Here is a 12,500-nt window from a genome sequence, read left to right as displayed (position 1 = left end):
CTGTTAGCTTGATTAGCTGCTATTTAAAAATGCCGGTCAAAAGTTTGTGTTGGTCTTGTTGATCACGGGAACCCCAGCCGCTGACCCCAGCATAACCCCGCCCCCAGCCGCTGACCCCAGCATAACCCCGCCCCCAGCTGCTGACCCCAGCGGGTCTTACCTCTAGACCAGCAATGCTGTGGTGCTCCTGAAGAACCCCTTTCCCAGCCTCTGAGCTGGTGCTTTGGGCGTGGAAGACTAAGAACCGATTTGAAACTAGGCTCCGGCTCCGAACCAGCTCCAGCTCTGCCCTGGTGGAAAGGGTTAAATGTGCCACTGGTTTTCACTCGCCCGCTGCCACCTCCTGGTGGGTTAGGGTCATATACTTTGATTGATAACAGCCCTATAGTGTCTTATTTTAATTTAAAGTATAGATCAGATTTAAGACTATAATGTGAAAGCTGAAGCATAGCCCACATTTAACAAGATTAGGGGAAATGCCCTACACTGGTGAGAATACTGCTTCAGAATAAATTATATTTACAGCACACACACACAACCACACACACATTTTTTACTCGATCAAGTGAATTGATTTATTGTCCAAAGGAGAAGCACATAAACATGCTTAATGTCGAGCCCTGGTGTGTGTGTGAGTGTGTATGTGATGTGTGTATGTGAGTGTGTATGTGAGTGTGTGTGTGAGAGTGTGTGAGAGAGTGTGTTATAAACCCTAATCTGACCGGCACTCGGCCGCTGTTACGCTCAGCCGACACTAGATGGAGCCGCTTCACTGTAACAAAATCAGCCAGAGCTCTCTGTGTGTGTGTGTGTGTGTGTGTGTGTGTGTCCTCACACGCGGAGTGGCTCCGCCGGCCCTCAGGCAGTAGTTGCGCAGAGGCGGTGTGTGTGTTTGTGTGTGTGTGTGTGTGTGTGTGTGTGTGTGAGAGAGAGAGAGAGAGAGAGAGAGAGAGAGAGAGAGAGAGAGAGAGAGAGTGAATGAATGAGTGGGCATGTTTGTGTGTCATATGAGGACTCAAATGTGTATAATGCCATGGGTATGACACAGGTATTACAGGAGAGGGTGAAATATGAGGACATTACCCATGGCCCCACTTTACAAAAGGCTTATAAATCACACAGGAGGAGTTTTTATGAGAAAGTACAAATGCAGAATGTTTCCTGTGATGGGTAGGTTTAGGGGCTGTGTGTGTGTGTGTGTGTGTGTGTGTGTGTGTGTGTGTCTGTGAGTTGTTCTCTCTCCTCTGACTCTCTGTGTGTCCATCTCTAGGGCACTCCGGCCCGATGGAGGGACTTCCACTCGGCCACGATCATCGGCTCGAAGATGTTTGTGTTTGGGGGCCGCGCCGATCGCTTCGGGCCCTTCCACTCCAACAACGAGATCTACTGCAATAAGATCAAGATCTTCGACACCGAGACCAACAGCTGGATCAACACCGCCTCTGCGCAACTACTGCCTGAGGGCCGGCGGAGCCACTCCGCGTGTGAGCACACACACACACACACACACACACACACACACACACACCGCCTCTGCGCAACTACTGCCTGAGGGCCGGCGGAGCCACTCCGCGTGTGAGCACACACACACACACACACACACCGCCTCTGCGCAACTACTGCCTGAGGGCCGGCGGAGCCACTCCGCGTGTGAGCACACACACACACACACACACACACACACACACACACCGCCTCTGCGCAACTACTGCCTGAGGGCCGGCGGAGCCACTCCGCGTGTGAGCACACACACACACACACACACACCGCCTCTGCGCAACTACTGCCTGAGGGCCGGCGGAGCCACTCCGCGTGTGAGCACACACACACACACACACACACACACACACCGCCTCTGCGCAACTACTGCCTGAGGGCCGGCGGAGCCACTCCGCGTGTGAGCACACACACACACACACACACACACACACCGCCTCTGCGCAACTACTGCCTGAGGGCCGGCGGAGCCACTCCGCGTGTGAGGACACACACACACACACACACACACACACATACACACACACACACACACACACACACACATACGCACACGCACACACACACGCACACACACACACACACACACATGTTTGTTTTTGTGAATTGTGGGGACATTCCATAGGCGTAATGTGTTTTATAATGTACAAACCGTATTGTCTATCCCCTTACACTGCCCCTAAACCTACCCATCACACACGCACACACACACACACACTGCCCCTAAACCTACCCATCACAGGAAACATTCTGCATTTTTACTTTTTCAAAAAAACTCCTCCTGTGTGATTTATAAGCATTTTGAAAAGTGGGGACATGGGGTAATGTCCTGATATGGCACCATTTTCTGTAATACCTGTGTCATACACATGTTATTATACACATTTTTGTCCTGATATGTCACAAAAACAAGCACACACACACACACACACACACACACACACACACACACACACACACACACACACACACACACACACACACACACACACACCTAACTCTGCTCTTGTCTCCTCTGGTAGTTTCCTATAATGGAGAGCTGTATATATTCGGGGGTTATAATGCTCGTCTGGATCGACACTTCAACGACCTCTGGAAGTTCAATCCAGGTGATCAGTGAGTGTGTGTGTGTGAGTGTGACCATCGTCTGACGTGTCTGTGTCTGTGTGTGTGTGTGTGTCAGAGTATGTGAGCGGAGTGGCAGCCATTTCCCCTCCACGCTCTATGCATTAAAGAAACCCTCTGCTCCATCTCCCGCTCCGGCTCCGCTCCATCTCCCGCTCCGCTCCATCTCCAGCTCCGCTCCATCTCCCGCTCCGCTCCATCTCCCGCTCCGCTCCATCTCCAGCTCCGCTCCATCTCCCGCTCAGCTCCATCTCCCCTCAGCTCCATCTCCCCTCAGCTCCATCTCCCCTCAGCTCCATCTCCAGCTCCGCTCCATCTCCCGCTCCGCTCCATCTCCCGCTCCGCTCCATCTCCAGCTCCGCTCCATCTCCCGCTCCGCTCCATCTCCCGCTCCGCTCCATCTCCCGCTCCGCTCCATCTCCCGCTCCGCTCCATCTCCAGCTCCGCTCCATCTCCCGCTCAGCTCCATCTCCCCTCAGCTCCATCTCCCCTCAGCTCCATCTCCCCTCAGCTCCATCTCCCGCTCCGCTCCATCTCCCGCTCCATCTCCATCTCCGCTCCATCTCCCGCTCCGCTCCATTTTCAGCTCCGCTCCATCTCCCGCTCCGCTCCATCTTCATCTCCCGCTCCTGCTCCATCTCCCGCTCCGCTCCATCTCCAGCTCCGCTCCATCTCCCGCTCCGCTCCATCTCCGCTCAATCTCCCGCTCCGCTCCATCTCCCGCTCAGCTCCATCTCTCCTCAGCTCCATCTCCCGCTCCGCTCCATCTCCCGCTCCGCTCCATCTCCATCTCCGCTCCATCTCCCGCTCCGCTCCATCTCCAGCTTCTTCTCCATCTCCCGCTCCGCTCCATCTCCCGCTCCATCTCCTGCTCCGCTCCATCTCCCACTCCTGCTCCATCTCCCGCTCCGCTCCATCTCCCGCTCCTGCTCCATCTCCCGCTCCGCTCCATCTCCCGCTCCGCTCCATCTCCCGCTCCGCTCCATCTCCGCTCCATCTCCCGCTCCGCTCCAGCTCCGCTCCATCTCCCGCTCCGCTCCAGCTCCATTTTCAGCTCCGCTCCATCTCCCGCTCCGCTCCATCTCCAGCTCCGCTCCATCTCCCGCTCCGCTCCATCTCCGCTCCAGCTCCGGGTTCTCCAGCTCCATTTTCAGCTCCGCTCCATCTCCCGCTCCGCTCCATCTCCAGCTCCTGCTCCATCTCCCGCTCCGCTCCAGCTCCGCTCCATCTCCCGCTCCGCTCCATCTCCCGCTCCGCTCCATCTCCCGCTCCGCTCCATCTCCCGCTCCGCTCCATCTCCGCTCCAGCTCCGGGTTCTCCAGCTCTCGGGATGAGTGAAAACCGCAGCGCTCCGACTGTTAAAAAATCTGCTGCTCACTCCATTAAAAATCTCGCCGCTCCACTCCTACTCCACTCCGCTCACATAATCTGGTGTGTGTGTGTGAGCATGGTCTGACATATGTGTGTGTGTGTGTTTGTGTGTGTGAGCATGGTCTGACGTGTTTGTGTGTGTGTATATGTGTGTGTGTGTGTGCAGAAGCCTTCTCCTGGAGGAAGGTGGAGCCTAAGGGGAAGGGTCCGTGTCCCCGGCGGAGGCAGTGCTGCTGTATGGTCGGAGATCGCATCATCCTCTTCGGAGGAACCAGGTGAGAAACGTCACATGACTTCTGCTGTGTGACATCATCATTCGTCACATGACTTCTGCTGTGACATCACCAGGATGGAAGTGTTTGAAGTGTCAGCTGAAAATAACCCACAGATCGTTTTTTATACAATGTTAAAATGGTCACCCCATGTCATAATGTCATGCTTGATCGGTGTGTGTGTGTGTGTGTGTGGAGGCTCAGTAAAGGCTGAGAGAATATCCAAGCACAGATGAATGTCTCTTCATGATTAGAACAGGCAGAGAAGCGTTTACTGTGAACAGAAACTGAATGCTGTACTCCGTCCAAAACACGCTGCATATTAGATAAGATATCTGCACTAGCCCAAATCACATTCCCAAATCACACACTCCCAAATCACACACTCCCAAATCACACACTCCCAAATCACACACTCCCAAATCACACATTCCCAAATCACACACTCCCAAATCACACACTCCCAAATCACACACTCCCAAATCACACATTCCCAAATCACACATTCCCAAATCACACATTCCCAAATCACACACTCCCAAATCACACATTCCCAAATCACACATTCCCAAATCACACACTCCCAAATCACACATTCCCAAATCACACACTCCCAAATCACACACTCCCAAATCACACACTCCCAAATCACACATTCCCAAATCACACATTCCCAAATCACACATTCCCAAATCACACATTCCCAAATCACACATTCCCAAATCACACACTCCCAAATCACACTCCCAAATCACACATTCCCAAATCACACATTCCCAAATCACACTCCCAAATCACACTCCCAAATCACATTCCCAAATCACACATTGCCAAATCACACATTCCCAAATCACACTCCCAAATCACATTCCCAAATCACACATTCCCAAATCACATTCCCAAATCACACAGTCCCAAATCACACAGTCCCAAATCACATTCCCAAATCACACATTCCCAAATCACATTCCCAAATCACACAGTCCCAAATCACATTCCCAAATCACACACTCCCAAATCACACAGTCCCAAATCACATTCCCAAATCACACATTCCCATATCACATTCCCAATCACACATTCCCAAATCACACTCCCAAATCACATTCCCAAATCACACATTCCCAAATCACATTCCCAAATCACATTCCCAAATCACACCAATCACATTCCCAAATCACATTCCCAGATCACATTCCCAAATCACATTCCCAAATCACACACTCCCAAATCACACACTCCCAAATCACACATTCCCAAATCACACATTCCCAAATCACACACTCCCAAATCACACATTCCCAAATCACACATTCCCAAATCACACACTCCCAAATCACACATTCCCAAATCACACACTCCCAAATCACACTCCCAAATCACATTCCCAAATCACACATTCCCAAATCACACATTCTCAAATCACACTCCCAAATCACACATTCCCAAATCACACATTCCCAAATCACATTCCCAAATTACACATTCCCAAATCACACTCACAAATCACACATTCCCAAATCACACATTCCCAAATCACACTCCCAAATCACACTCCCAAATCACATTCCCAAATCACACTCCCAAATCACATTCCCAAATCACATTCCCAAATCACACTCCCAAATCACATTCCCAAATCACACCAATCACATTCCCAAATCACATTCCCAGATCACATTCCCAAATCACATTCCCAAATCACACTCCCAAATCACATTCCCAAATAACACATTCCCAAATCACACCAATCACATTCCCAAATCACATTCCCAGATCACATTTCCAAATCACATTCCCAAATCACACTCCCAAATCACATTCCCAAATCACACACTCCCAAATCACACATTCCCAAATCACACATTCCCAAATCACACATTCCCAAATCACACACTCCCAAATCACACATTCCCAAATCACACTCCCAAATCACATTCCCAAATCACACATTGCCAAATCACACATTCCCAAATCACACTCCCAAATCACATTCCCAAATCACACACTCCCAAATCACATTCCCAAATCACACATTCCCAAATCACACACTCCCAAATCACACATTCCCAAATCACACATTCCCAAATCACACACTCCCAAATCACACATTCCCAAATCACACATTCCCAAATCACACACTCCCAAATCACACTCCCAAATCACACATTCCCAAATCACACACTCCCAAATCACACTCCCAAATCACATTCCCAAATCACACATTCCCAAATCACACATTCCCAAATCACACATTTCCAAATCACACATTCTCAAATCACACATTCCCAAATCACAGTCCCAAATCACACATTCCCAAATCACACATTCCCAAATCACACACTCCCAAATCACACACTCCCAAATCACACATTCCCAAATCACACACTCCCAAATCACACATTCCCAAGTCACACACTCCCAAATCACACACTCCCAAATCACACATTCCCAAATCACATTCCCAAATCACACACTCCCAAATCACACATTCCCAAATCACACACTCCCAAATCACACATTCCCAAATCACACATTCCCAAATCACACACTCCCAAATCACACTCCCAAATCACACATTCCCAAATCACACACTCCCAAATCACACTCCCAAATCACATTCCCAAATCACACATTCCCAAATCACACATTCCCAAATCACACATTTCCAAATCACACATTCCCAAATCACACATTCCCAAATCACAGTCCCAAATCACACATTCCCAAATCACACATTCCCAAATCACACACTCCCAAATCACACACTCCCAAATCACACATTCCCAAATCACACACTCCCAAATCACACATTCCCAAGTCACACACTCCCAAATCACACACTCCCAAATCACACATTCCCAAATCACACATTCCCAAATCTCACTCCCAAATCACACTCCCAAATCACACATTCCCAAATCACACTCCCAAATCACACATTCCCAAATCACACATTCCCAAATCTCACTCCCTAATCACATCCGTTAAATCAGGGGCCAGCAAGTCCGTCTGGCCACTAGATGGCGGGCCAGGATATAGTCAAGGGATAATTTAATAAATAAATAAAAATAACTCAAAACATAAACAAGGATTTGAATTGGCCCATTATTGGCATGTTTGATTGCTCTTAACTGTTTTATTATTTCCACTTTCCATATTGTGGATTATAAATGTATTTTAATTTGCTGGTTACACACAGACCCTATTGTAAAACTTATTTGACGTAATATACTTTTACGCTCAGGATTATTCCTTGGCATCCTCTCGTAGTAAGCTGCATTTTTGGAGGTAGGCTAAACGATTACATTGAGTGCAGAGCGACGTTAACCTTTGAGATAGCACTGTGATAGCCAGATGTTATCGCTGGCGGGCCACTTTTGGCCGAGGGCCTGATGTTATCGCCGGCGGGCCACTTTTGGCCGTGGGCCTGATGTTATTGCTGGCGGGCCACTTTTGGCCGCGGGCCTGATGTTATCGCTGGCGGGCCACTTTTGGCCGCGGGCCTGATGTTATCGCTGGCGGGCCACTTTTGGCCGCGGGCCTGATGTTATCGCCGGCGGGCCACTTTTGGCCGTGGGCCTGATGTTATTGCTGGCGGGCCACTTTTGGCCGCGAGCCTGATGTTATCGCTGGCGGGCCACTTTTGGCCGCGGGCCTGATGTTATCGCCAGCGGGCCACTTTTGGCCGTGGGCCTGATGTTATCGCCGGCGGGCCACTTTTGGCCGCGGGCCTGATGTTATCGCTGGCGGGCCACTTTTGGCCGCGGGCCTGATGTTATTGCTGGCGGGCCACTTTTGGCCTCGGGCCTGATGTTATCGCTGGCGGGCCACTTTTGGCCGCGAGCCTGATGTTATCGCCGGCGGGCCACTTTTGGCCGTGGGCCTGATGTTATCGCCGGCGGGCCACTTTTGGCCGTGGGCCTGATGTTATCGCTGGCGGGCCACTTTTGGCCGTGGGCCTGATGTTATCGCTGGCGGGCCACTTTTGGCCGTGGGCCTGATGTTATCGCTGGCGGGCCACTTTTGGCCGCGAGCCTGATGTTATTGCTGGCGGGCCACTTTTGGCCGCGAGCCTGATGTTATCGCTGGCGGGCCACTTTTGGCCGCGAGCCTGATGTTATCGCTGGCGGGCCACTTTTGGCCGCGGGCCTGATGTTATCGCTGGCGGGCCACTTTTGGCCGCGGGCCTGATGTTATCGCTGGCGGGCCACTTTTGGCCGTGGGCCTGATGTTATTGCTGGCGGGCCACTTTTGGCCGCGAGCCTGATGTTATCGCTGGCGGGCCACTTTTGGCCGCGGGCCTGATGTTATCGCCGGCGGGCCACTTTTGGCCGTGGGCCTGATGTTATCGCCGGCGGGCCACTTTTGGCCGTGGGCCTGATGTTATCGCTGACGGGCCACTTTTGGCCGTGGGCCTGATGTTATCGCTGGCGGGCCACTTTTGGCCGTGGGCCTGATGTTATCGCTGGCGGGCCACTTTTGGCCGCGAGCCTGATGTTATCGCTGGCGGGCCACTTTTGGCCGCGAGCCTGATGTTATCGCTGGCGGGCCACTTTTGGCCGCGGGCCTGATGTTATTGCTGGCGGGCCACTTTTGGCCGCGAGCCTGATGTTATTGCTGGCGGGCCACTTTTGGCCCCGGGTCTGATGTTATCGCCAGCGGGCCACTTTTGGCAGCGGGCCTGATGTTATCGCTGGCGGGCCACTTTTGGCCGCGGGCCTGATGTTATCGCTGGCGGGCCACTTTTGGCAGCGGGCCTGATGTTATCGCTGGCGGGCCACTTTTGGCCGCGGGCCTGATGTTATCGCCGGCGGGCCACTTTTGGCAGCGGGCCTGATGTTATCGCTGGCGGGCCACTTTTGGCCGCGGGCCTGATGTTATCGCTGGCGGGCCACTTTTGGCCGCGGGCCTGATGTTATCGCTGGCGGGCCACTTTTGGCTGCGGGCCTGATGTTATCGCTGGCGGGCCACTTTTGGCCGCGGGCCTGATGTTATCGCCAGCGGGCCACTTTTGGCAGCGGGCCTGATGTTATCGCTGGCGGGCCACTTTTGGCCGCGGGCCTGATGTTATCGCTGGCGGGCCACTTTTGGCCGCGGGCCTGATGTTATCGCTGGCGGGCCACTTTTGGCTGCGGGCCAGATGTTATCGCTGGCGGGCCACTTTTGGCCGCGGGCCTGATGTTATCGCTGGCGGGCCACTTTTGGCTGCGGGTCAGATGTTATCGCTGGCGGGCCACTTTTGGCAGCGGGCCTGATGTTATCGCTGGCGGGCCACTTTTGGCCGTGGGCCTGATGTTATCGCTGGCGGGCCACTTTTGGCCGCGGGCCTGATGTTATCGCTGGCGGGCCACTTTTGGCTGCGGGCCAGATGTTATCGCTGGCGGGCCACTTTTGGCCGTGGGCCTGATGTTATCGCTGGCGGGCCACTTTTGGCCTCGGGCCTGATGTTATCGCTGGCGGGCCACTTTTGGCCTCGGGCCTGATGTTATCGCTGGCGGGCCACTTTTGGCCGCGGGCCAGATGTTATCGCTGGCGGGCCACTTTTGGCTGCGGGCCGCCAGTTGCCGACCACTGCATTAAAAGGTTACCGTGGCAACTGACGAGTAACGCCGGTTTAGCACCAATTTTTTGTTATCCCTCGTTGGACTTTGAACCCTGACGAGCATATGTGCTTACATTAGAAAACGTAACATTTTGCAGTTTATTTAGTAATTGTTTAATGCCATTTCGCGATTTTTAAATATAAAGTTCCATGCAGGAAGCCGTCTCGAGTGCTCTCGGGGCCCTGATTTCGGTTTTGTCTATGTTTAACTGAAGATAGTTTTGGCACATCCAGTTGTTAACTTCATCAATGCATTTGCACAGGGAGTCAATGGGGCTGTAGTCATTAGGTGACAGTGCTAAGTAGAGCTGGGTGTCGTCAGCAGAGCTGTGGTCAGCAGTATTGTTCTTCTTCATTATTTGGCTCAGTGGCAGCATATACAGGTTAAACAGGAGTGGTGCACAGGAGTCCCTTCTAAGTATGACCTGAACCATCTGAGGACCATCCCATAATAACCTCTCCCTTCTAAGACCTGAACCATCTGAGGACCATCCCAGAAAGCCCGACCCAGTTCTCCAGCCGGTCCAGAAGTATGGTGTGGTCAACAGTGTCGAATGCAGCACTGAGGTCCAGTAGAGCCAGAGCTGATGTTTGCCGGTATCGGTGAACTACTGCGGGTTAGCGGAGCTGGGCAGAGTCCCGTCGAGAACTGAGGACTTCACCACGGCCTGCAGATCTGCTTCAGTTAAACACACTTCTGGATGAAGAAGTGGCGAGTGTGTGAAGCGTGGATGTTTTAGGTTCTTTTACGTTTATTTTAAAAGTTTAACGTCAATTGCTTTGAAATCAGACAGTCATTTTCCGAGGTTGTGAAAGATAATGAGTTAATATATCGTGCACCCCTAGTGTGTGTGTGTGTGTGTGTGTATGTTTAGGGGAAGAGCTAGTGAATGTGTGTGTGTGTGTGTGTGTTTAGGGGAAGAGCTAGTGAGTGTGTGTGTGTGTGTGTGTGTGTGTGTGTGTGTGTGTTTAGGGGAAGAGCTAGTGTGTGTGTGTGTGTGTGTGTGTGTGTGTGTGTGTGTGTGTGTGTATGTTTAGGGGTAGAGCTAGTGAGTGTGTGTGTGTTGTGTGAGTGTGTGTGTGTGTGTATGTTTAGGGGTAGAGCTAGTGAGTGTGTGTGTGTGTTGTGTGTGTGTGTGTGTGTGTGTTTAGGGGTAGAGCTAGTGTGTGCGTGCGTGTGTGTGTGTGTGTGTGTGTGTGTGACTTTAGACTCAGACCTGTCGCTGAAGCACTTCCTGTATGAGCTTTATATTGAGGAAGCTCTTCCTGTGTGCGGCCGACTCCGGAGTAATGAGGCTCTGACAGCACTATCAGGCTCTTATCGGGCTCCAGCTGGGCCCTGTGGTGCAGCTCCGCTCCCAGTGGGCCCTGTGGTGCAGCTCCGCTCCAGGCCTCAGTCGGGATTATCCTCAGCTGCTCCGGTGTGGTCCACAGCGGCAGATAGGGAAGATAGCATCGGCCTAATTAGCCGGTTAAGCGCACAGCATTGTGGGATGCAGTGATTGTGTGACAGCAGCCGCTCGGCCTGCGCTCATGCCTTCAGTCAGATCATGTGACCGCAACACACACACACACGCACACACACACACACACACACACACACACACACACACACACACACACACACACACACACACACACACACACACACACATTCTGCATTTTTACTTTCTCATAAAAACTCCTCCTGTGTGATTTATAAGCCTTTTGTAAAGTGGGGCCATGGGTAATGTCCTCATATTTCACCCTCTCCTGTAATACCTGTGTCATACCCATGGCATTATACACATTTGAGTCCTCATATGTCACACAAACATGCCCCCATAATCCCCCCTCCACCAAACTTTACACCTGGCACATGCAGTCAGGCGAGTCCCGTTCCGCTTCCTCTTTGTTCTAATCCCACTAACAGTTGAGCGTGGAATATTTAGTAGTGAGGAAATGTCAGGAATGGCCTTATTGCACAGGTGTCAGCCTATCACGGCCCCACGCTTGAGTTCACTGAGCTCCTGAGAGCGACCCATTCTTTCACTAATGTGTGTAGAAGCGTCTGCAGGCCGAGAGCTGGAGTTATACACCTGTGGCCATGAAGGGACTGAACACCTCAACTCTTTGGCTATACAGTGTGTCTTATAGTATCCATGTAGTTTCCTGCTTTAGTACGTGTTCTTTTTCTGTCACTGGTCTGAAGTTAATTCTGAAGTTTTATTGCGTGAAGGAGCACAGATTAAGTCTGTGTGTGTGTGTGTGTGTGTGTGTGTGTGTGTGTGTGTGGGGGCATGTTTTTGTGACATATGAGGACACAAATGTGTATAATGCCATGGGTATGACACAGGTATTACAGGAGAGGGTGAAATATGAGGACATTACCCATGGCCCCACTTTACAAAAGGCTTATAAATCACACAGGAGGAGTTTTTATGAGAAAGGAAAAATGCAGAATGTGTGTGTGTGTGTGTGTGTGTGTGTGTGTGTGTGTGTGAAGGATGAGCACAGATTAACTCTCCGTAAGTGTGTGTGTGTGTGTTTGTGTGTCTGCTCTTGAAGTGCTCGAGTTAAGCAGATTATCTTCCGCACGGAGACTAGCGTTTGAGAGGAGAGTGAAACACTTCATTTATTTGGGTCTCCCT

The 12,500-nt window shown here is 51.6% G+C and overlaps 1 protein-coding gene across 1 annotated transcript in view; it reads left to right on the top strand.

Annotated features, from left to right (window-relative positions):
• Positions 1 to 12,500, top strand: part of klhdc3 (kelch domain containing 3) — a 49,168-nt gene that overhangs the window by 16,109 nt on the left and 20,559 nt on the right. The window contains exons 6-8 of the mRNA XM_067421275.1: positions 1,271 to 1,484; positions 2,520 to 2,606; positions 4,160 to 4,268. Coding sequence (XP_067277376.1) covers positions 1,271 to 1,484; positions 2,520 to 2,606; positions 4,160 to 4,268 — 410 coding nt within the window. The remainder of the gene's footprint in view (positions 1 to 1,270; positions 1,485 to 2,519; positions 2,607 to 4,159; positions 4,269 to 12,500) is intronic.

The sequence above is a fragment of the Pseudorasbora parva genome, chromosome 17, assembly GCF_024679245.1.
Source record: "Pseudorasbora parva isolate DD20220531a chromosome 17, ASM2467924v1, whole genome shotgun sequence".
Taxonomy (NCBI): domain Eukaryota; kingdom Metazoa; phylum Chordata; class Actinopteri; order Cypriniformes; family Gobionidae; genus Pseudorasbora; species Pseudorasbora parva.
This window is presented reverse-complemented; position numbering and strand designations above follow the sequence as displayed.